Below are 25782 nucleotides of genomic sequence, written 5' to 3' on the forward strand. Positions count from 1 at the left end.
AGCATTTTAGGAAAGGTGATGATTTGCTGTTATTTTTGATGGAAAAAACCCACCCTTCTAGAGGAGCCATGAATATGTGACTTACTGATACCTGCAGGCCTGGTGATTTGGAAGAAGGAATAACCAGGAAGAAGAGAAGGAAAAGAAAGGAAAAGGAAGGAAAATGGAAAAGGGAAAACGTCAGGGAAATGAAAGGTAAGCAGCCGGTAAAGCAGCCGAGGGCATTCTCTCAGGTCCTGTCTCTGTCACCAGAGCACAGATCAGTGCCTGCCCCTGCTCTTCCCCTCACGAAGAAGCTGTAGACTGCAATAAATCAGTTAATAATGTACATCAGACTACATTTACATTATTTTAAACAGCTTGAGGGTTTTTTTTAAGCATTTCTGAATATTGAAATTATCTATCATTATCTATCCAAGAGATGGAAGCACTTTAGGAAAGGTGATGATTTGCTGTTATTTTTGATGGAAAAAACCCGTCCCTTCCTGAGGAGCTATGAATATGTGACTTATTGATACCTGCAGGCCCGGTGATTTTTCTAATCAGGAAGGAGGGAAGCAAAAGAAAGGAAAGGGAAGAAAAATGGAAAAGAGAAAAAGTCGGGGAAACGTAAAGGAAGCAGCTGGAAAGCAGCCGTGGGCGTCTCCCTCAGCCGGGGGCGGGGCCAGAGGGGCGGTCCGGCCCCGCCCCAGTCTCGCGATGGACGCTGGCCCCGCCCCGGGCGGTAACGGCCGTACCCGCCGGGGCTCGCGGGCGCTGTTTACGGCGGCGCAGCCAATGGGCGTGCGCGGCGCGCGGGCGGCGCGGCCAATGGGCCGGCGGGGCGGTGCGTTTGAACGGCGCGGCGCGAGCGCAGGGGCCCGCGCGGCCCGGCGCGGTCCGTGCGCTCCCCGCCATGCCCGGCCGCCCCGACGACTACGAGGTGCTGCTCACCATCGGCGCCGGCTCCTACGGGAAGTGCCGCAAGGTCCGCCGCAAGGCCGACGGCAAGGTGAGCGGCGGGGGAACCGGCGGCAGCGCAGCTTTGCCGCTGCCGTGCGTCCCTGCCCGGTGCTGGCCGCTCTCCGCGACACTCGAGCGGCTCTGGCAGCCGCGCGGCCCGGCCGCTGTCCCGGTCACTCCCCAGGGTGTTTGTGCCTCCGCAGATCTTGGTATGGAAGGAACTGGACTATGGCGCGATGACGGAGTCGGAGAAGCAGATGCTCGTGTCGGAGGTGAACCTGCTGAGGGAGCTGCGGCACCCGAACATCGTGCGCTACTACGATCGCATCATCGACAGGAGCAGCACCACCCTGTACATCGTCATGGAGTACTGCGATGGGGGAGACCTGGCCAGCCTCATTGCCAAGTGCGCCAAAGAAAGGCATGTGGAGTGTGCTTGGAATGTCTGGCACAGGGCTTGGGCAGCCCGGGGAGAAGGGAAAGTTACTTTGTAACTTCTGAGCAGTTTCGGGTTTAAACCTCTGGGCCCGACGACTCTTCTCAAACGTGAAAGGTTCTGTACAAAGTTACAACAGCGTTTGGTGCTGAGCTATTGGCTGCATCGCCTGATTGGGTGTTGGTGCTGAAGTATAAGAAACCCCGAGCTCTCCTGGGAGGCAGATGCTGTTAAGGGGTTTCTGGCTATGAATGGGGTTAAGAACATAAACCAGGAGGTTACAGCTCTTTTTGACAGGGCAGCATGGTCTTCCCCATGAGTAAAACTCCTGGGACCCTGGGGTTTATGAGAACGCCAAAGTGTGTGGAAGGAACTGAGTGATTTTGAACCCCATGGGAGTGTTTAAAGCTATTTTATGTGCCTATATGTAAAGCTTGGAGAGACATCAAGTTGATAAGTCTTCACCTTGGTGTAATCTTAGACTTAGCATCCATCCCCAGTTTTCACATTCTTAGGTCAAACAAGTACGTGACACCACCTCTTTGTGAGGATAGTCTAAAACAGTTGTGCAGCTGCCTGCGAGCATCCTTGTTTTTATTTAAGGAAGTTTGTATTAAGAAATCAGCTTTGTTTTGGCTGTTACTGTATGTTGTTCATTATTAACAAATGACAACATATTATTATCTTAAGTGATCAAAGGGACAGATCTCATAACAAAAACATCAAATTGATGTTTGTAAATAATGAAAATGCTATGCGTTTGTTAGATGGTTTGGGAGAGGAAGGAAATACTGCAATGAAAGCCTCAATGTCATCTAACATATTTGCAGTGATTTTTAAAAACAATTAGTTTTAAAGGTTGAATATGTAGATGTCTGTTGCTGATAGTCCTTATTTGAGTGGTGTTTTATGACAGTACCATGAAAAAAGTTATGAAACTAAAACTTATCAAACTGATGTGTGTTCAGAAAATCCATTAAACAATGTGTTTGTTTTGCAGGCATTTCTTGGATGAAAGCTTTGTTCTCCGAGTGCTGACCCAGTTAACGTTGGCCCTGAAGGAGTGTCACAGACGGAGCGATGGTGCAGTCGCTGTGCACCGGGACCTGAAACCAGCAAATGTCTTTCTAGATGGCAAACAGAATGTGAAACTTGGAGACTTTGGGCTGGCCAGGATATTGCGCCACAACACCAGCTTTGCCACAACGTTTGTCGGCACTCCATATTACATGTCTCCAGTAAGACTTCCTTCTATACCTTATCTTCCCTTCTGCCCCTCCAAGGTGTGCTCTGTTGGTCTCAGAGTCCATGAATGTTTGGGAGGTTTTAATGAAGCCTTATTGGTCTTAAATGCAGGTGACTTTTTTCATAAAGTATGTGTGCTCTGGAGACAAGGTTATCCTGCAGTTATTTTCATCTCCTTTCTTCCCCACACAATCAACTTCCTTCTGATAACAGTTGCTCTTTGCTGTATAAGTTTTGTTATATTCTTGGGACACTAGAGGTGTTGGGAGTATATTGTTCCTGAAAAGGAATAGGGAAGTTAGAGACCTTTTATGCTTCATACTGTTAAGGTAAAGACCTTATTAAATTACCTTCTAATGGTAGGATTTTAAATTATAGTGGAAATGAGCAGGAATTACTTATTTCCCTGATGCAGGGCACTTTGTGTGGGAAAAATTAATGTTGACTGAAATAGAGTTGCATCAATTAAAGATTGCTGCAACGCTTCAGTCTTCTACAGTGTAGTACTGCTACAAATAGTTAAAATCCTTCTAGTAAGAGTAGATATGGATATTAGTTAAGATGGAATATTAGAAGTTGCTCCAGTATATAATGGTTTATTTTAGGTTTGAATAGTAGCTGATTATCCTGCAATAGTGGAACCATGTCTTTGTTAATAAACCTAAAATTGTTCTCTTTCTTTAGGAACAAATGAACTACTTGTCATACAATGAGAAATCTGACATCTGGTCGCTGGGATGTATCGTGTATGAATTATGTGCTCTCTCGTAAGTAGGGTGGTGTGGTAACAAATGTGGAAACATAACTGCTAATGTAGGTGTGATTGTATTTTGTGTAGATGAAAGCTTAAAGGTTTCAGAGACTAGTCCTAGATTTTTATTTCTCTATTGGTCTTGATATTAGATAGTCAAAACAAACCTTGACTGCAGTTTTTTTTCATAGTCTGATACTTTTTTTTTTCTTGAAAATAAGTCCTGTAAAACTAGTGGAAGAATCCAAGAAAACTTTTTTTCTTCAGGCCTCCATTTACAGCTTTCAACCAAAAGGAGCTGGCAGAAAAGATAAGGGAAGGGAGGGTCAGGCGAATACCGTATCGTTACTCAGATGAGCTGAACAACCTTCTCAGGGACATGCTGAATGTAAAGGTAAGAATCAATTACTAATTTCTCCACCTGTGATTTGAGCTGGTACTGAAATACTAGTTTTTCTTCTCAATTATGAAACAAACCTACCTGATGTAGTGGTTGTTATCACCTTGTCACTGGCAGTGTCACTTGTGGAGGAAGGAGGGAGGAGTTTGCTCTGAGTCCATCGGAGGCAGCAGCTCAAGTGTCATGGCAGGGTCACAGAGTGCCAAAAGGTGGCCTCAGTATTGGCTTACATGGGGTTTCCTGATTGCATGCTTATTGAGGCCTTATAACTTCAGGGTTAAAATGGTTCCAGTGTGTTTAGGAGCTGGAAGGGGCCATTTTTTCTTCATTTTAGGGTTGGCTTTATATGGCTAATGTATAGCTTGTTCCCCCACACCTGGTGGGGATATTGAGAACAACATGGCAGGGGGAACGAAGCTGTAACAAGTGCCCAAGCCTCCAGCAGGCATGGATTGTTCAGCAGAGTGTTAGCTGAGCAACGTGCTGGCAGCTGCCTCTGCAGGCTCACTCACCCCCTTCTGACTCTGCAGGGAGAGGGTCCCTGGGCTGGGAGACACAGTCCTGCAGCTCTAGAGCTGAAGGCTGGTGACAGCCTTCTCCCTTAGCTTTTATCATCCTGCTGTGCTACAGCTTCCCAACTCCAGTTTTCTCCAATCTCCTTTGCTTTGTAGCACCTTAGCTGATCTTGCTTGGAAATCTGACCTCACTGTTTCTCCTTACAGATGGAACGTGTTGCTAATGCCTTTCCATTTCCTAATTTCCTTTAGGATTACTGCCGACCTTCTGTTGAAGATATTCTGCGGCACCCCTTGATAGAAGATGTGGCGACAGAAGAACAAAAACAGAATTCTGAAAGAAGATGTCTCAAACTGTGGGAGCCAGAAAGGCTGCAGTTCTCAGATGTTGTAGTAAATGAACTGAAACGAAAGGAGCAACAGTTACAGGAGCGAGAGCAAGCCATTAAAGAGAGAGAACAGCGTCTGGAGCGTATGCTATTCCATTTTGGGAAGGGGGTGGCAATGGGATTCTGATTCAGTTGGAGGAAGAAAAAGTAGACAGTTTTCACAACCCTCATTTTAATGCACTAAGATACTGTAGTACTTCATTCACCACTAGAATTGTGTCTAAACACCAAACCAAGAATGCTAGGGGCTTACTCTGCTATACTAGCTTCTTTTTTAAGTTACTAAGATAGACTTGGTAGTTTGGATATGGAAATCTGGTTTGTGAAGATTATTAAACCTGAGTGGCAGTTAGGAAAGTATATAAAAACGTAGGGTCTGCACTGTGCAGTGTAGGTTGCTTTTTCACCTACTGTGTAAGTAAACATTGCTTATTCTAACATGTAACCTAAGATGAGCCTCATGCTGGAAAAAAATCTTTGAGTAAACTGTCAACTGCTATTATAAAAGCTGCTCCCCACAGGTAGCTTACCTGTGAGTCTATAGATGGCTGGTCCTCAAGTGTTGGTATTTCCTCCACATGAAATATCCCTCTGCATATGCAGTAGGCTCTGCAATACAGTTTTTAACCATGTGGATTTTTTTGTCTGAGCCTGAATAACAGCTGCTGCTGTTGTAAGCAGGGTGTTAAATCATAGTGGGATTATAATATCTGATATATAAATATTTAAACCTGGTGTCATGTGTGCCACGAGTTAATGTGCAGAACAGAAAGTTGCTGTCTCTTTGTTGCAGACACGTCAGAGTTTGGGACAGAAACGTGCCTGGCATTTCAGAGTACTTGTCAGTGCTTTACTAGTGCATTGATAAAGGTGTATCTACACAGCAGTAACCTTTGTTTAGAGCCATAGAATCAGAAGTGTGGGTGCACCTGACTGGCTATTACTGCCGTCTTTCCCTGTAAGAGAAGCCCACCATGCACAGTCACTCTGACATTTACATGTTCATGCTGCATACTGCCGTATTTCTGCTTCCAGAGAGAGAACGGGAGCTCAGTGTTCGGGAGAGACTGGCAGAGGACAAACTTGCTAGGTATCTTACTAACCTATAATAGTCTATATTAGAAGCTCTACAGTCTTACAACAAAAAGCTTAAACTTCTCTTCCCACACCAGAGCTGAAAGCCTGCTGAAGAGGTGCAGTCTCCAGAAGCAGCAGCAGCAGGAGGTAACGTGCGCGGAAGGCCCAGGTATGCAAATACTCCGGCAGGCGCTTGCACGGGTCGATGTAGTCTGGTGTGAGCAGAAGAAAGCCCCTGGTGCTCAGCGTGCTCACCACAGTCCCCTTGGGGAAAGGCAAAGCCCACTTATGGCTGCAAGGTTGAGAAGAGACTTTTGATTTTCTGCTTTGCAAAAGGACTTAATGAGTGATGCTCAACCATAAGCCTGAGTTAGCACTGTTTGCACTGCAGTTTGGTGCTGTCTGAGAAATGAGGTTCTTGTGGTGACTCAAACCTTTCTCAGAGTTGCACTTATTTTATGTGTGGATGTCTTTTTACAGACCTTTGATTTGGTTAATTTAAATAAAATTGTACATGTCTAATAAATTCAGTTTTCATTAAACTTCCAAAAGCTTCAGCATGGGAAGTACTATTTTTTTGCAAGGGACCCAGCTGTGACCGGTGGGTGCATCATATAAACTATGAAGAATACACATTGCTATTATAGAAAGAAAAACTCATATTTGAAAATGTACTAAAACACTTCCTGACTACCTCTAGTCCAATCTGTTTTATGGTAGTATTTTATACTCACTTTGCCCTTGGTTGTTCATTCTTTGCTATCATAAGGGTATCATCTGTTAATTACTCCCATCTGTTATTATTAAAAATAATATTCAAGTATCTAAATGCCTTTTTAAATAGTGGTAGGGATAGTGAAGGGCTGGGTCAGAAGTAGTACTCTAGAACAAAGATGTGTGAACACTCTTTAACGTGCAGTAACCCTCTCTTCATTTAGTTTTGGTCTGATAAAGCAAGATAAGCATGTCACTGCCTCCAAAGCAAATAAAACTGAAGTAGCTTTTTCTTTTTTTCCAAGAAATGCCTATCAGAGCAGAAAAGGACACAAGTAAAATGCCCCTAGCAAGGGAGTGCTTGAGCTGTACCTAACATTTCTGTCAACTTTGGGAATTCCACCTGTCTCAACATCTTGTCTGACATCGACACATTAAAGAATTTGAGAACAAACTTGCTTTTGGCTTTCTGATGTTGCATCTAAAACTGGATGACTGAAGGCAAATGAGCTTCAGCTCTTACTTCTGTTCTCTTCTGCATTTCCCACCCCTTTACATGATATTTGACCTTACCAGGCATATTAGTTTTTGAGGATAGGCAAAACCTGTTTGTGTGGTTAATACCTCAAGCTGGATAATGCAGAAAAGTGAACATAGTTATTATAAAACTGACCAAATTTTTCACTATCTGTAGAGCATGTGATTTGCTGCCCTTCTATTTCATTCCATGGTGCTCTTGTAACTGGGCATAATTTTAGAAACGCTTTCTCATACAAATGGACCAAGTGTTTCTCCAATAGTGGTACTAAGATTGCTTGCTTGTCTTTTCAGTTGCTCAAATATTGCTGTATTTTTCACAACTGGATTGCATCTTGCACATCTCTTAGATCCCTAATTTGTCCTAGAAGTCCATTGGGTGGTTCACTTGACAATAAAATGGAATACCAAAAATCCAGGGTTTTTAAGACTGTGTCCTAGACACTGCCCTATTTTTACAGGGATGTTCTGATTCTTAGTGAACCATTTAATGTTACAACAGATCTGACTTACGCTAATGAAGCTAAAAAATGCTGAAATATTTACTGGCTTTTAAAATTCATTCTTGCTGTTTTGTGCTTATTGCATGTTTGCTGTAGCCTCATAAATTGACAATTAAGGCTTCAGTGTTGAGATTAGACTAGTGAGACCTTTGATTGAGTAAAAATCACACCTTAAGTTGGGCCTTGTGAAGTTGGCTCTTATGTGAGGCAACTCAGCTGTTACAATAGTTTTTGATGGCAGTTTTTCTACTCTTAAATCATTGACTGCCTTTTGATGGTGGCATGCTATAGGATATTCTATGAAAATTCCTGTCCTGAAGGCTGCAGTGAAAGCAGCTTGTTAATTTTCAATTCACCTAAACTCATTACTCATCAAGTCAGAGCCTAATTTGTACCCCAGTGACTTAATACAAGGATAGAGTTGGAATGATGTGGGTGAAGTACAAAAACCACTGGCCAGGTTGAGTCTGCCCTTGCTATGAAGCAAAGAAGCTTTTTTCAGTAGCTGAAAATTTATTCTGCATTTTCTTTTGGAACTGGCATATGTTACTCTTTATTGAATTCCTGTCCTTCAGAAGAAACGTGTCTTCTTTCCTTAATCAACCAATCTTTCCTTAGGTATTGGGAGGTGCACCCTAAAAACTACTATGGCATATATCTTTTTACCATGATCATTTAAAAGGCTTGTTTTCAATTTTTTTCTCAAAAACTAGAAAATAATTGTTGCTGTTAACAGAGATGCATTTAGTAAGATGACTTAAAGCCATAGGTAGATGACAAATTGGGCATCAGGGTTAAAAGCAATAAATGCTGGAAGATGCACTAATGCAGTACTTTTTGATTTCTTAAGATAACACACTCCTGCTTCCCCTTTCTACAACCAAGAAGAACTCACACTATGATGGAACTGAAGAGAAAGCTGTACCTCATAATATGGAAAACTATTTCCTTTCCAAAGGAAAAAGCTCTGATCTCAAAAGGCGTCTCTATGCTGCAAATCTACGGGCTCAAGCACTGGCTGAACTGGAAAAAAACTATCAACTAAAGAGCAGACAAATCTTGGGCATGCGTTGAAACTGTAACAGATACATTTATCTTTGAAAAGAAGATTAAATGCATAGGCAGATACTTGTGCCTCCCTCTCTTAAGCTAGAACCTACTGAGAAATTATTTTAGCAGTTTCACAAACTCTTTGTTTATGACAGGTAGTTTATGATAAATGGATAAGATGCTATATGATGAAAATAGGTACTTTTGATACCAAATAAAACAAACTGAATTAATTGTATTATTAAAGAAAAATATTTTGGTCCTCCTGTTTACCATACTTTACTCTTCTGAAAATATAAAGAATGAATATATATAAATTATTTGTTTAAAATCTGATGTGAAAAACTTTTCAGGTGAAAAATGTACAGAGATTTTCAGTCTGTAGGTTAAAATGTTGTATGTAATGCACAGTTGTTGATAAAGGAAGTGTTTATATTCTGTATATGTGGGAAAACAGTGCCTTCTTTTCTGCACTTGTAAATATTTTTTAACGAAAGAGCACAAAGATTTTATCCATCTCCTCTTGCTAAGTGCTCTATCAAAGCAGGCTGCTTTTAACTTTGTGTTTTGACTAATGTGTGGGATGGGTCAGAATAACATAACTTCTGAGTTTATATTCCTTTCTGCCTGAGCAGCTGAATGCCTTGTCCATCCTTCTACAAGGCCTGTGCCAGGGCAGGGCATTTGAAATAGCACCTTCTTTGCCTTGCCTTGAAACTGCTATAAACTGATCCCCTGAGACTGCTGTCCAGGATGGGACACCATCCAGTGTATTAGCATCTGGGTTTTGGGATGGGGCAGTTGTCCTTTAAATAGTAAATCCTTATGTTCTTGAATAACTTGTGGAACCCAACAACAAATCTGCTCTAGCAGATTCTTAACAACCCAGCAGAACTTAACATTTGCTTGTGGAGTGGTTGCTCTTTTCACCACAACCTTTGCTTAAAAGAATTAGATATGACTATTTTGTTTGCTAATCTGAAACTACCAATATTTTGGTGGTCATTCCCTAGCAGTAGGTGTGGTGGGAATGTGCCAATGTGGATCAGTGCAGCTTTCTTCAGCATTCTGTCATATTTCTGAGGCTGCTCACACGTATGTGGAGGGTAAATCCCTCCCTGGTCACTATGTTTGCACACTCAGGTTTTTCTGTTCTGTGCCTGAATCACTGCATTGCACTGCAATACAGTTCTGGCCTTCATGTGGATCTTTATGGCTTAACCCATAAAACATTAAAGGGTAGGATACAGTGGTGTCAGTACAATTGGAAAAAATACAAAGGATTCAGGAATGTTTTGTCTATAAAATGCAGGTATCAGTGAAAGGAGGAAAACAGGCAGCTAAGAAAATTAATACTGATTCATGAGAGACCATATTCAGAGTCACAGAATGGTTTGAGTTGAAAGGGAGCTTACAGATCATCTGGTTCCAGCCTCACAGCCATGGACAGGGACACCTCACTAGACCAGGTTGCTCAGAACTCCATCCAGCCTGGCCTTGAACACTGCCAGGGACCATTCAAGAAACATCCATAATTTCTGTGGGCAATCTGTTCCAGTGCCTCACCACCCTCACAGCAAGAACTTCCTAGGATCTAGTTTAAACCTACTCTCGGTTAAAAGCCATTCCCCCTTGTCGCAACGTGCTCTAGTGAACAGACTGTCATCTTTCTTGTGGGCTCTGTCCAGGTATGGGAGGGCCACAGGTCAACCCAGAGCCTTCTCCAGGCTGAAACAACCCCAATACTCTTAACCTTTCCTCACAGGGGAGGAGCTCCATCCCTCTAACCATCTTGTGAAAGGGCTGGCGTTTGCAAATGTTTCTTCCTTTAACACCACCAAGGTAAGAAAATGGCTTGAGAACATTTTTTTTTTTTCTCTTGGGACACACGTTTCTCTATTTAAAAGTAAAATGCCTTGAGAGAGCACTGTCTTTGGCATCCCTCTTCCTTTAAGACTCTAGTAACCTCAAGATGGCACTGTTGTCTTGTCATTCATAAGAACATCCTCTCTTATACATACATTCAAAATCTAATATCTTATTTACATTTATTTTTACCTGGTTTGTTTTAAGAACTTTGTTGCAAGATGCTGACTTTCTTTGGCTACGGATGCTTTAGTACTTGCTGGTGCAATTAATTATAATTATCTCCAATTTGCCATTTTGCATCTTATATGCATGCATTATAAAAATAGCTGAATCAAAGTCCTGCTTAACAACTACACTGCTATGAATCCGAAATGCTACAGAGTGTGCAACTGTATCAATCACAGTGGCAGTAATAAATGAGAACAGCTGAGGTTACAACTGTAGCATTAAGCTGCTTAACTGTATTCCTTACAGCATCTTCTTGAAGTATTATCACTCTAATATGATAAATGCAGTATTTCTTGAGGTTTTTGAAATAAGAACTTCCTACCAGTATGTGTCAAACATAGTAAAAGGCATCCTGGAGATGGTCTTCATTCTCTCTCAGGATTTCTGCTTTGGAATACTGGAATTCACGTTTTCCTACAAGGGCGTTATTGTTTTTACAACAGAACATGTGCAGCATTGGAATCACACTCAGGATGCAATTTTCAAACATATTCAGGAAATAGAACATTCACAAATAGAACATTTATAGGAATGGTGATTGCTTATGGAGTGCTTCCAAAACATTGCCATCATGCTGATGGATATACTAATGTCTTAGGGAAGTGTGTACATATGGATATGGTACAGCTTAAGCCTTACAGAATGATAACAATGGTGTACACTGTGGAATGTTGTGAGAGAAATTAATCACTGTTTCATACAGGAATTTTAATAACATAATTAGTTGTGAGCACCTCTGAAACTGCAGAAGTTTTATATGCATAGAAACATCAAGGATAGCCAGGAGGGGAAGTTGCATCATCTTTGAAAAATACAGTCCAGTCTCCTGGCTTTCAACAGTTATGCCCTGTCCCCTCTGCAGCCAGCTGAACAGCACTTAAACAGTGGGAAAGTGCTGGCCAGCTGGGCACATAAGAAACTTAATGAAAATCAAACATAAATATAGAGGTCCATATGGCAAACTTCTTTGTAAAAGTGGGAGGTGCCACTTCTGAGTCTCCATCTCTGGTCCCTGTGGCAAATGTGGACCCTGTACTCTAGAAGTGTCTTCTCTACAGCGGTAAATCTGCATTTCTTCACCTGTGGCAGACCTTTGGCTGTTGTTCATCACCCATTTCAACAAAGGAATGAGGAAAATATGTGGGGGGACCATGATGCCATCAGTGGAGCTGATGCTGTGCCAGAGATCCAGTATCCCCTGCACAGGGTGTTAATAGAGTCTAGGTGTAATAGCATATAAAACTTCTCAAAACCACTTCTGACAGCCAGAACACACCATTCTCTGTCGTGTTCTCACTTCCAAAGAAAGTTGTAAAACACCAATAGCAGCATTTCCAGGTTTTCATGCAGCTTTAGTGGTTATTGCTTAGGGTTGATGGTTTAGCCTTCAGTGTTTGTCACAGATTTTCAGAAGTTTATGGCTTATCCCTGTGGTCCAGGGCCTATGGTTTATTGATCCCTGTGCTCTCACACCTCCTGCTTTTTTTGGTTTAAGATTCATAGCCTATGTTTAGTGTTTTGTGGTTTATTGGGTAAATTATAAACTCCTGAAAGATACAATTCTCAAATTCTACCCCTGAAGCAAGATTTGTAAGCTTCCTTCTTCACTTCACAGGGTTCATCTCTCTGTAGTCTGTGTTGATTGATACTGGGACTGCTCTTAGTTTAGCTAATGAAGTCCTCAGAATGGATCAGACACAGGTGAAGGAAGGGGTGGATGGGTGGGGTGCTGTCAGGTGCCATGCCAGGGTAGGCATTTCTCTTCATGAGGAGCTCCTGGGGACGGAAAGAAGACTTCCATATCTGCCACAATCCCCTTCTTCCTCCAGTATCCATTTTCCTATCAATGCACATTATAGTTTATTTGATCACTTTCATGCCAGGGGGCACTAAGCATTTCAAACCTTGTCAGAGTCCAGCTCTGCCTGGCCATTTTGCAGGGGCCTACAGGTGGAAGATGAACAATTTGGGCAGGGGTTGAGCTGAAATGGCATTTTGCCACTTCTGATTTCCTCCCAGCTTTCACGGAGGGGAGACCTCTGTCCCTGCAACCCACTAGCTTTTCACATTCACACGTGTGCCTGGGTGGCTGTTCAGGGTCACTGAAGTGGCTGCTGCAGTTTGAAACAGGGGCTGTTGTTTCCTTCTTTGGGTTGCCTAACCCCCTCCTAAAAGCTGGTGAGAAAGGACAAAAAAATATTGCCTTGGAGGAAGGGGACCAAAGGCATAAAGTTTATTTTTAACCATGTATTAATAAAGTGTTTCATCCTCACAAAAAGTGTTTTCTCCTGACCCCCTTCCTTCAGACTCACAGGCTGAGTGATGATGTTTTGATATGGTGAGGTGCTGGCGTTCTGGGAGAGGAAGAGAAGACAGAAACTGCTGGTCAGTGGAAGAAAACTCCTGTCCAACCTCTCCCAGTGTCCCCAGTGCCCCCAGTGCTCAGGCCACACTGGGGCTGCTCAGAGTTGCACCCAAGTGTCCTAATCAATTCTACATTTTGGAGAAGAAAGAGTGGAGGGATATATGCCACCTTCTCCAGAGATGCAAGAGTGGGATGCTTGTGGGCCACCTTGCACCCTCCCAGCACTGGTATTTGCTCCGTGCCATGGAGCCAGGTACCCACCCATGGCATGAGGAACAGCCAGGCCTGCCCTCTTTGTTGTGACAGGAAGGTCCCCACAGACCATGGCATGGAGCAGGATGTCCAGGGACTGGATCACCCCGAATGGCCATGGTAGCAGTGGAAGCAGATCCGCTCTGGAGGGCTGTACCTTGGCATTCCTGCAGGACACAGCCACAGCTCATCCAGGGGATGCTGCTCCCTCCCAGCCCCTCCTTTGCTCGGGCACCCCTGGGGATGTGAGGGCACACCCACTGCCTTCTCACCAGCACCTGGGCATCCCTGGGATGTGAGGGCACATCCACTGCCTTCTCACCAGCACCTGGGCATCCCTGGGGATGTGAGGGCACATCCACTGCCTTCTCACCAGCACCTGGGCATCCCTGGGGATGTGAGGGCCCATCCACTGCCTTCTCACCAGCACCTGCTCTTGTTCACAAACTCTGGGTTGTGAAAGAAAGCGTGTGGTGCTGCAAGAGGACAGCTGAGTAGGGAAAACCCTCCTCAGTACACCTGAGTTGGCCAAGAAAAATATCAGAGGCCAAAGCTGAAAAAGGGAGTGGAACAGCCCAAATCCTTGTGCGACTGAAAACAAAGCCGGAATCCCTGCTCCTCCAGGACACCTGAGTGCACTCTGGATGTTCCATCACAAGCACAGAGCCCTCGGGGAGCTCGAACCTGTCCAGCAGCCTCAGGGCGGCCGCGGAAGCCACAGGAGGACACCGTGAGGAGCAGCACCGGTTCCGGGTGAGGGGGAATGCGATGCCGGCAGCGGGGCTGATGCTGCTCGGGGGTCCGGATCCATCCCCACCCTCCAGAGGGGATGTCCCGGTGTTCCCCTGCCCGGTCCCGCAGCGCTCGGCATTGCCCGGGCCCGGACGCTCCCCGGTGACCCCGCAGCGTCCCGGGGAGAGCTGGCGGAGGGATGGGCGGGATAACGAGAGGAGAGCAGGCAGAAAACCGCTCGGGAGAGTCACTGCTCCTGCTGATGACGCTGCAGATGCTCTGTTGGTCACTTGCTTTTCTAAAAATTCTTGTTTTTTCAGTTTATATTCAGTTTGTATTCCACTTTCCTGGAAGTGAAGTAGCACTTGCTGCCGAGGTCAGTCTAAGCTCAGCATTATTGCCGTGATTTGCAGCGTTTGATCATGGCTTGCCATGTTTGCATTGCCTCAGCGGCTTGCGAGACTCCCTGTCAGGGAGATTGATTCTAAAGCCTTTCTGCGGGTCCTGCCCCTGCATCCCTTACCGAGCTGGTTCTCCACAACTTCAGCTCGGGAAAACTAACAACTTTCTCAAAAAAACCCCAACACATACCAAACAAAAACCCCAAAACGAACCAACCAAACAAAACCAACCTAAACTCAAAATAAAAAACCCAACCAACAAAAACAAAGCTACCTCCCTCCCACCTCAAACGCCTCACCTTTAGAAAGTGGGATTGAAGAAATTACTATGCTGTAGTGAAGTGCTTTGAGATCTGTACATACTGAATAATACTATTTAACTCCATCTAGTTAGTAGTAGATGATGCCCTGTATGTAAACAATTGGTACAAAGTTGGAGAAACACTGTGCATGTTTTGCATGGATTTATTGTTGTTATTATTATAAAAACATGCACTACCAAATATGCTGCCAACTTCAGTCCTAATCCAGTATCCCACAATATCGAGCTGTGAATTAATATTTTTTAGTGATCTTACAGTAAAACAACCAATTATTCTTTAACAGAAAATCAGAAGCACAGACAAGGAAAGCACTGAATAATAACGAGTGTTTGCAGTGGTGAGGACAGTTTTCAGTATATGCAAACACAGAATTGTCTCCTACTCTCTTTGTTAGTAACCAAACACAGAACAATGATCCCCTTCCCCCATTTACAGGCTCATTCTCCCTGGTGACTCAGCCTGGAAGAATAGGAGCTGCTCACTTCTTTAATGCCAGGAGGACTCCTTCCAATGCTGTAAATCCTCCTGTGCTGTGCCAGCTCCAGCAGTGCCAAGGAACAGGACATGAGCCCAGCCTCACACCTCATGTCCCCAAATGCATTAACACCCACGAAGTGGGGTCCCTTCCTGTCCTTGGCAAGTAATAAGTAATAATAAATGCATGAAATAAGCATGAACATAATATATAATACATAATACATAATATTATATTTTGTGTATAAATATATAGCATTTACATGCAAATATTACACTACAAAATATAACATCTAATAGATACATGTACATAATGTAAATATATAATATAACAAAGAATTAAATAAATGCATGTATTAGATGTTTCTCAGCCTGGGAGTTATTCTGAGGAAATTCCTATTGAGGCCTTGCATTACCTGGCAGCGAGGTTTTGGTCTGTTTTAAGCATGTAGCTAGAAGAAATAACCCCATGCTGATAAGTTGTCTTTGCACAGCTACTGGGTCCCTCTCTACACACCAACACAGGCCACAAGGTAAACTGAAAACGTCTCTGTGGCAACATCCAACCTTCTGATTTTGTTACTTAGATTAAGCCCAGTAGCTGGTGAGAGGAAATTCACCCTGAATTAACAAGATGAGCCTGTCTGTATGTGCATTCAGTGCTCTGCTTCCTCACCTAGGTTGCTCAGAGTAGTGTAGCTCTTGCTTATGTGTTTCATGAAGTGGTTACTTCTTCAAGAAAGAGGAAGGATAATTTGAGGTAATTTTATATAGATTACTGAGTTTTATGTGTTTCATGAAGTGGTTACTTCTTCAAGAAAGAGGAAGGATAATTTTAGGTAATTTTACCTAGATTACTGAGGAGGTATCAAAAGGCTATACTTGATATGTTTTCTGTTTTTAAAATCTTGTCTAAGCTAATTGTCCCTTGGTATGGGAGGGAGAGTGGTTGTTGCAACAATGGTAGTTTATTTACAGGTACTTGGGGTTTCACTGTAATTTCCTTGTGATGGTGAAAACATCAACCCTAATTCAGCATAAGTGGAAGCAAAGGATTTCCATGGAACTGCCTTTTCAAGGCATGTGTTATAATTGGGACTTGTAATTTAGTACCCATTTCACTATTACATCTTCCTCTGTGAGTTACAGAGAAACTTTTTATAAAAACTTGGGCTTAACATCATAATAAAAAGTCCATTGACCCCTCCAGTTGTTTATTAGAGTCATCTCTTTGCAGTGTATTATTTCTGGATTTTCTCTTACATTGATCCTCATTAATGTTTTATTTATGTACTTCTGAAACATTTCCAGTGTGTGGACCTGAGTGATTGGGGCTGCTCTTGCCAGATGACACCAGCAGCCAGGGGATAGCCAGACTGCAGGGCTGAGGAATACTGAGGAATGAGATGGCTTCCCCACAACCTGAAACCTTTCCATCACTGCTGGATGGATTTCAAGAAGACAGTACACAATTTAAACAGGAGTTCCTGATGTGAGAATCTCTGAGTCAGGGTTTAAAGTTATGTCAAAGCCACAGCTCCTAATGATCAGCCTTTGAGCAATAATTTCAGGGCCAGCCTTTGAGATTTTCTGTAAATTTTCTTTCATCTCTCTTAGAGCATCTGCAAAGGATGGAGAATTCCTAAGAAAACCTGTCCTTTTTCATAAAATATAAATCCTACTAAGAACTATTGTAGTAAAAGCTGTTGACAAATGCATTTCCCCCATCCCCTGCTGGTAAGTCCTTTAAGTTTGAGGCATGAGTGACATCAGAAGAATGACAGTGAGGGGGCTGCACACTCTGGGAGACATCTGCCATGCGTCAGACACCGATGAACTGGGGTTTGCAAACTACCAAGGAAAGTTGCTGCATAGGAAAAACGAGGGCAGGATTATTGGGTTTTGTCCTTGGCTGGGAAATGCAGGAGGAGTTCTGGCCCTGTGGGAGCCATTGATGCTATTGTGGCCCTGGCTGTGCACAAAGTCCTGCCCTTTTGATTTAGAGTGTTTATTTGTTTCCAAATCTCTTTCCCCACCATCCCTCATTTCTACTCTCTCTGGGGATGATTCACTGGAGTAAAACCACATGAGTATAACACCCATCCAGCAAAAACACTTGAGGACACACTTTAAACTGAGCAAGTGTTTTATTACTTCCTGAAGAATAATGTTTTTACAAAGTGATACCCTTATGTTTATTACAAATAATACATCTTATAAACAAATCATTTTAACTAAAGGGAAACCTGTAGCAACTGCCCCTGTTGCCCAGCAATCAAATGAGGCTGGCAGAAGGAAGCAAGAACTTTGGAATTAATGGAAATAACTAATTCTGACTCTGCCAATTACTTGCTTTTGATTTTCTTTCCCCTCTTGCTTTGTTCCTTCTTGACTGTCTGCTCCATTTCCTTTGTATTTTTCAGTCACACTGTTGCTTTTTTTTTTACAGAAACAAACAAAACCCATAAAATTACCTTGTTTGTTTGGCCACTGTGCTGAGAACTCTTTAGAGGACTGAGGAACTCTGTTCACTGAAACCATCAGGGTAAATAGATAGCAGCACAGAAATAAGAGTGCTCAATGCAGGCCAGTATTTACCTTGAGTGTCTGCATATTCTTTTGATGTGAAAAGAGGATTGTGCTGTCCTCGGTGCTTTGCCACAGAAGCCTTTCTCCAGCAGTAAAACTGAGAAAGCAGGTTTAATCATTAGCTGCTTTGCACCTTGGTGGCTTCAGAAGGCTGCGTGGAGACCTTGCAGATCACGGCCCTCAGGCACACCCAAAGGCTGTGCAGGCAGTCTGGAAAGGAAGAGCTGGAGGTGACCATTCTCCTTGCAAGGCTCCAGCTGTCCCAGATAAACACTCGTGCAGGAGTGAGGAGGGGGAGCTGCAGTGGGAGGGTCCCCAGGCAGATGCGCTATCCTGCTGCCCCAGAGGGCTCCCTCGCTGCCTGGAGCAGATAAAACAGAAACATGGAACTGGGCTGCCTCCAAGTGTGGGTTACACTGGGGTCTGGCAGTCACTGGGCACAGCACAGCTCCTGTCACTGGCTGTTCAAACATGGAACTGGGCTGCCTCCAGGTTTGGGGTTACACTGGGGCCTGGCAGTCACTGGGCACAGCACAGCTCCTGTGACTGGCTGTTCCCTGCCATGGGGAGGCTGAGCACTGGGATTTGGTTGCCAGAGATCCACATCCATATGCTGGGATCTGTGTCACCATCCCAAGCAGCACAGACAGGCTGTGTGACACACTTCCAGCAGGTCAGAGAGGCACTAAGGAGGCCAGGAGGACTGAGAAGGTCAGGAGGACGCTGTGGTATCTGGGGCTGGGATGAATCACCTGAGCAGAGGGAAGGCTCACTCATGCTACACGCCCTGGTAGGAAGTGCTGGGCTCTTGCTGCCCTGACTGCTGGATCAGGCCAGAGCCATCACGCAGGATGATGGCAAATGATAATGATGGCTAAATTAAATTACAGCGATCAAGCAGCTCCTCCTCTCCCTCCTGAAACACTTGCAGCCCACACAGTGCCTGCATGTTGCCATACAAAAGATCTCAGGAGCTGGCCACTGGTGCACACCCAAATCCTTGTTCACCCACACAGTGTCCTAGAGGGCAATCCACTGGGATGGCTGTCTCCCATGGAGGACTGTGTCAGCCCAGCCTGTTACAACTCCTTGGGGATATGTGAACACACAAACACTATTGGCTGACTTTCTGTGTGCTTATAGGCTGTAACCAAGTCTCCAGGAAACATTTTTTCCCACTTAGGATTAGATACAAAGGTGTTGGATATAATTATCAACAACACAGAAGCTTTGAAGACCAATTTGAAAAAGATCTCCTAATTTATTGATTTTTAACAGTTAGTGTCTGTGTTTTGATAATGCCTATAGTGATTTTATATCACTACCGTGCTATAAAATGCATGCACTGAGCTTTAACAACAGGGGCATGCTATGCTACTGCTCCTCAAATATATATTTTGCTTATTTATACATTTCATTTTTTACAAGAAGAATATCCTTCTGAAGCTGAATTCCCAAGAAAAAGATAGGTCCTGGTTTATTTAACTGGCAAAGGCACAAAGTTTATCTATTTTATGTGGCTAATAAAAAACTGAATAAGCATATTCCTAGAACTTTAGTTGGCACTGTTCAGGATCCTAAGGTTATACACAGTTTAACTGCAGCTTTTTACACAAGAGCTTGACAAATGACAGGAAAAAAGACCTTTAGCCCCACAGTTAACTAACTAACAGGTAATATACATTGTTAGTCAATAAAGGAGATGGAACATGTATTTCACAAACAGATTACTTGGAAACTTGACTGACAAGTCCTTCCTGGGACAGCCACTGTAACTGCTGGATTTAATAACTGCTTTGTCATCTTAACAGTGATGGAAATGCGTTCCCTCCATTGGCTCTGCAGCTACTGTAGAACATAATTTAATCCACCCATGCCAATCTGAAACCTTATTTGCCCAAACATTAAGGCAGAAACATCTGGCTAGGTATAAAGCCGGTTAACACAAATAAAGCTTGCAAGAAGCAATGTTCACAGTCACTATTTTGCTATGCAAATAGCCATTGATAATGAACACTATAGAATTAGCTTGTAAGATCTCATGCCCCAAGTGAGGCTTCTCCATGTTTAATCACCTACATAGATGACCTGCTTTCCAAAAGCATCCACCCCTTATGTTTGCTTCTGAGCAAACTGTCAGCTGCCCAGGACTGATTAAGTCAAAACACCTCTGTTGTGCCTGTAAGTTTTAATTTGGAGACCCAGCCTTGAGCATCACATTTCTAGCATACTGCTATAGCCATTGGTATTGGCAGGACAGGCCACTGGATTCTACTCTTCCTGCTGGCATTACTCAGCTTGTGTCATTAAAGAACTCACTTAATTCATGCTCTTTAATGTAAGAATAAGAGCAAAATCCTTGTTTTATAGGAGGCAAAACTAATGGTGGGGGCAGGAGTCACTTCATTAGCCACTGACCTAATCTCCAAGCAATTCACACCAGGCTGTTTCTATAACCCAGGGCAGAAATGCGCACTCTAAGGATGGAATTCATCTGATCAAGTACACAACGTTGTAGGAGGAGATAAACCAAGTTGCAGACTCCACTGACAAAGCTGATTAGATCTCTGCTGACTCTAAAGGGAGACATGATCACAAGATGTTTGTGTATCAGCTACCCATTCCCAAACATGAATCCCTCCCTTCTTGTCCAGTTGAGGCTGTGGTTTCATGACCAGCATCAATGGATTGCCAGTATATGGTCATACACTTTTCCCTGCCCCAATCACTTGGTCCTGTGTGTCAGCTCTAGCAATCCTGCTGCCCCAGGTAAATAGGATTAGCTTGCTGGACTGATGAAAAGCAATGAAGATGAAAAGGAATTTGGTTTTTGGTTGCACTGGCAGGCAAAGCTGATGCCCCTCATGGCATCACGTGCCCTAACTGCTAGATCTGAGGCCTGGTTGGGAGCAGGAATATAGTTTCTGAAAGGGACTGGCAATGGCCCCTTTTGGCACCACCTTTTAGTTAAACCAGCTTCAATTGAGAACAAAATGGCCTCTGTAGAAGACAGTCTGGAAAATTAATAGATGCAGTTATAGAACATAAACTTAACATGTCTATGTTTACTGCCCTGGGATATGATTTGACAAACATCAAATATAATTGATCCTTAAAAAGAGGCCTTCATGTCTCCATCCTTATGTGAAGGGCATGTAGTGTCTGGGAAAAGCAGCAGTGTCCAGCAGGTCTCAGAGTTGGGATTGCAGCACATTCCAATTCAAAGCATCAGTATTTATTGTGTAATAAAGGCAAATTCACGCACTTAAATCTGACCCAGTAAATATCTAATCCATCAATGGTAAAATGATGACTATGCTATAGTCCAGCCACTTGAATGGCTTTCCAGCCTTTGTGTCAGGACAGAGGGCTGCAGCTCTTGCCTGGTGTGTGCTGTGGCAGCAGGAGCAGAGTGTGACTAGGTGAGCTGGCTGGGAGCACCAGCAGCACCTGGGCTGCCCTCCAGGTGAGACCTGGTGGCGCCAGGTCAGAGCAGGAGCCTGCCAGGGGTGCTGCCCAGGGCCCCGAGCCCGAGCATGCCCTGCACATCCTGTGCCACCGGGCTCTGTGCCACGCTGCAGGCACTGCACAAATGAGAGGATGTGCTGTATCCTGTGCTCATGGCTGCTCCAGGAAGCAGCCTGTAAACTCTGCATGTACACAGCCAGGGGGATGGCTTCCTTTCCAACCTGCCTGGGGATCTTCCTCTTCTGGAACCATGCTCTTACACAGCCTAGCTCAGTCGCTGGGACTGAGGTCTTTGCACAGTGTGCCTGCCCTTGATGTCACTGAGCTCCCAGGAGACAGGGAGATAAACCAGCACAGCTCCATTCCTCAGGGCAAAATGTGCCACCAAAGGGCATTGCTTCTTTGCAGCACTACACGGAGGTGCTCTGCAGCCTCCCACAACCCAGAGCTGCACTTGTTGAACTAGTTTTGAACTGCCTTTTCCAATGCCAGTACATGCATGTTTATGAGTTCCTACAGTATTAACTGTTCCTGCAGGGACTTACCTCAAAGGACCTGAGTGATCTTCTTCCAACAAGAGACCATCCAGAGATCTTTCACCAATGAAATCCAGCATCCTACTGTGAAAAAGGAAATTTCTGCCCCCTATTAAGCAGCTCAGGCCCCAGAAAGTACTGTGAGCTCTCTGAGAGGACTTGATACTGTAAATAGGTGTAGCAGGCACAACCGTGATTAGCACACATCTCTCTCAGAGCCTGTCCTCAGCAATTGCCCATCGATTCCTTGATACTCATTATCACGGCTCCAACAGAATTGGCTTGTTCTCGTGTTCTTCCTAAAGATAATAAAAGGCAGAGCTTAGCAGTATGATTTATTAAAAATGCCATAAGAAGGATAGTAATTTATTTCAGTAATAATTAAAAATGTTATGAACCAATCAGATGCAAAGACATATTTTCATTCCAGAATTCCATATTTACGGAATTTTCCGATCCCTCTTGAGTCATTGTTACTCTTTCCACCAGAGAGCCACACTGTGTGCAAAAGTGAGTAACACCCCAAGTTCTCCTGCCTTTTTTCCTTTAATGATTAATATGGTGGTGATTTTTCTACTTGGATCCACTCAAGCACAGGCTAAATAAGGCATTAGCTCTAACTAATGCCTTATCAGTATTAATTTCACAGCTGATTTGAGCAACTATTTTGCCTGCCTACTTGTGGATTTTAGGAAAATACTATTTGTATCACAAGCAGAAAAATTGGTAATCAAAGCAGCCAGGGAATGCTCTTTAGTCCACCAAAAAAGGCATGCCTGTTCATTAGAAATAATTACAGATTGGCCATACAGTTAATTGTGCCCAAAGTTCTGGAGCATTTACAGGAAACTGAATGCCATTGAATCAAGTGAGCAGCTTGAAAGTAAAAATGTAAAATAAAGGAAAGATCAAAACTGGACATAAGAGAGAAATATTTTAAAAATGAGCTGTTTCTTCATTAGGGAGAAAATGTTTCAGAAGGGAAAAAAAGGGTTTTTAATCTGCTTTGCAAGGTTCAGAAGAAGTATAGTGGATGACATACTGATCACCTCAACTTGCCTGGAGTTCTGCCACTGACTTCCAAAGGGCCCAGATCCCACAGACACAGTAATCAGGCAGAAGAAGAAGAAGAAGAAGAAAGCGCTTTGTAGAGCAAGGTGTCCTTCATTTCCTATCTCAGTGCCAATTACTGCTATAGCCTTTCTTCACAGGTCACAAACAAAAGCATGTAAGCACACGCTTAACTTGCCTCTGTTCAAAGAAGGCCTTTTAATTAACTGCAAACACATGTCTAAGTCCTTTCCTTGATAAAGCTGCTTTCCTGAATCAGGCATAACAGTGAATCCAACCTAGAGCTACATGAACAGAAACACTCACTTTTCATTTGTGTTGTTTTTTGTTACAAGGAACAACCTTTTTTATGCAGGTCTCTGGACGGTGAATGCTTCTGTTGGCTTTGGTAATGCCGACTGCATCTAATTTGAAGAAACCTTGTAAGGACAGCTACCAGAGAGAGAGACACTCACTGCCTGTGAGAAACACAGCCTAAAATGAAAGCTGACAGCCTTGAAGTGGAACAGACAGATGGAGACATGTTTGCCACAGTCCCACAAAGCCCTCATTAAAAGCCAGCAGGTCTGATGACTGCACAGAAAGGGGAAGAGTTAGGTGTTAAAAGGAGGCAGTGTGCTCTGTAATATGTGCCTGCATCCGTGGTTTCTAGGCAGTGTTTCACCTTTTCCAAGTGGAAAGGCACAGAGTGATGCAGAGCCCTTCGTGTTGGAGACCTCTCCACTTGCAACTCTGCGCAGAAATTCAAAGGGAAAAAGCAGTGGCTTTATTTGCTGAGCAAACACGCTGAGCAACAGCAGAACTGCCAGCCAAAGTCCTGCTCCTCACACAGGGCTCGGCTGGCTCGGGAGAGCCCAGCAGGACTCGTACAAAACGTTTTGCTGCAGGACAGGTGACAAGCAGCAGCTCTCTGTTCAGACTTGTCACCTGGCTCTGGTGGGGGAGAGGCTGTGTGCCAGACATCCACAGCTAGAGCTTTTATGGTAAGTAAACAGATTTTAGATGGGTCCTTCTACATCTGTGGACCGGAAAGTGAGCTGAGAAAGAATTCTTTGAGTCATGAACAATGCCTGGAAGCCTAAAAAAAAAAAAAAACCAACAAAAAATCCAGAGTCCTCCCTACTCTGAAGACAAAGTATTCTCCCTAAAAGCATAAGCAGGAACATTGTGTCTCCTGTGAAACACCATTTATGGTTTCATTAGGTACCTGTATCAGTCACTTTCCCATTAATCTTAAAATTGATGATGCTGCCAGATGGAGAGCCCTAAGTTTAGGAACTATCCTTGTTTCTCTTGGCTGCTGGTGCATGGTAATACAATAGAAAAGCCTGGAAACTGCAGCATACGGCCCACTGGTTTACAAGAAAGAGTGTGGGGAAGAGGTAGCAGTGTGAATTCCTGTGTGGTCCAGCTGCCAGTCCATGCCTGGCACATCCAGCAAGGGGACTGGGCTGCCACAGGGGATCATTCATCAAAGTCCCTGTGTTTGAAGCCCACAGAGACAGCAGTGGCTGGGTCAAAACTGTACGCCCAGCCCTATTCATCAGGGAGCAGTGGAAGGCCTCAGGAACCATTTTTCTTCCCTGCCTGGGAAGAAACCATGCCCTCCCATTCTCCTGGGGTATATTGTCCATGTCTTGTGGCTTTTGGCCCCAAGTAGAATTAAGCATTCAGCATGGTAAAACAGGACAAAAAGCTATCCCTGGACATGGCTAAGGATCAAGAGGATGCCATCATCTAAGGGGAAGGCTGCAGTACACTGACCAGTGGTGTGGAGCAGATCAGGAGGTCTCATGGTGGAGAGATGTTGAAAGAATCACAGCTGCATCTGGACATCATTTGCATACTAACAAAGGAGTCCAAAAAGCCCTAACTCCCCTCCTTAAATCAGGCAAAGCTCTTGACAAGTTTATAATGAAATTTTATTCATCAGGGTTCTACTGATATTGATATCCTGTTTATTTCTCTCAGGAGGGGACTGAGTACTTTTAATCAAGAAAATTATGACACCCTAGTGGCAACCAACTAAAACCCAGTTTCACAAATTTCTGGAGCTGAGCCAATGAGAGACACCAAACTGGCTGTCCTCCCTTCCTTCCTACCTAAATTCCATTGGATTAATAGCAATCCCTGTAAAATGATGACCCACTTCACCTGCAGGAATTAAAAGAGGTTTGAGCTGTACCAGTTTCTTTGACCCATATATCCTAAATTTGGGCAATTCTTCCTTGTTAACTAATGGCCTTGTGTGGGAGTGAGGATGACACAACACGGGCATGTTGCGTTTCCATGTAATCACCGCTCAGCTTCCCGGTTATTTACTCCTCAGTGAGTGACGTTAGGGCATACGGGAAGCCAGGCAGCTGAGGAGAATGTCACAGCAATCTAATTGCTGACTCTCTTTACAACGGCCATTAAAGAGTTCTGGGCGCGCTGCGACCGCTACATCCAGTGCACAGCACACCTAGATTCTGACACAAGAAGCAGAAAACAGGGCTCAGGGTCACAGGTCAGCACAGCAGTGCCCAAGCCAGCTGTGCCATGTGAGGAAGGTTGCACAAAGGTGAGGGAATGGCACACATGGATAACAGTGTAGTATCCAGGTGTGGGCTCATGGGAATGCTGCCAAGCACAGGGGAAGCCTGTCCTGAATCACTGCTCTCAGTTATTCTCATTGATAATGCTTTCCTTGTGGACATGTGAGCACCTTCTGTCATTTTACTGCCCAATGAAGCCAGGAACCTCTGCCTGGACCTGAATCACAATCCCATTGAAATCTCCGAGTATAGGGAGGACATTTTGCATTCTGGCTGGTTCTTCCTTTTCAGGGCACCAGCTCTCCTCCTGCCCCTCTGGGCCCACACACAGCTACACCCACAGCTCCAGAGCCAGGGCTGCTCTCTCCCCTCACATTC

At 44.1% G+C, this 25782-nt stretch overlaps 1 protein-coding gene across 1 annotated transcript; it reads left to right on the forward strand.

Annotated features, from left to right (window-relative positions):
• Positions 1-806: 806 nt before the first annotated feature.
• NEK2 (NIMA related kinase 2) lies at positions 807-9001 on the forward strand. Its single transcript, XM_005483040.4, has 9 exons — positions 807-991; positions 1146-1363; positions 2379-2616; positions 3308-3390; positions 3642-3768; positions 4542-4761; positions 5714-5768; positions 5851-5924; positions 8360-9001. The coding sequence occupies exons 1-9, from the start codon at positions 896-898 to the stop codon at positions 8581-8583; spliced, it is 1335 nt and encodes a 444-aa protein (XP_005483097.1). The 5' UTR covers positions 807-895; the 3' UTR covers positions 8584-9001.
• The last annotated feature ends 16781 nt before the right edge of the window (positions 9002-25782 follow it).

The sequence above is a fragment of the Zonotrichia albicollis genome, chromosome 3 (assembly GCF_047830755.1).
Source record: "Zonotrichia albicollis isolate bZonAlb1 chromosome 3, bZonAlb1.hap1, whole genome shotgun sequence".
Classification (NCBI taxonomy): Eukaryota; Metazoa; Chordata; class Aves; order Passeriformes; family Passerellidae; genus Zonotrichia; species Zonotrichia albicollis.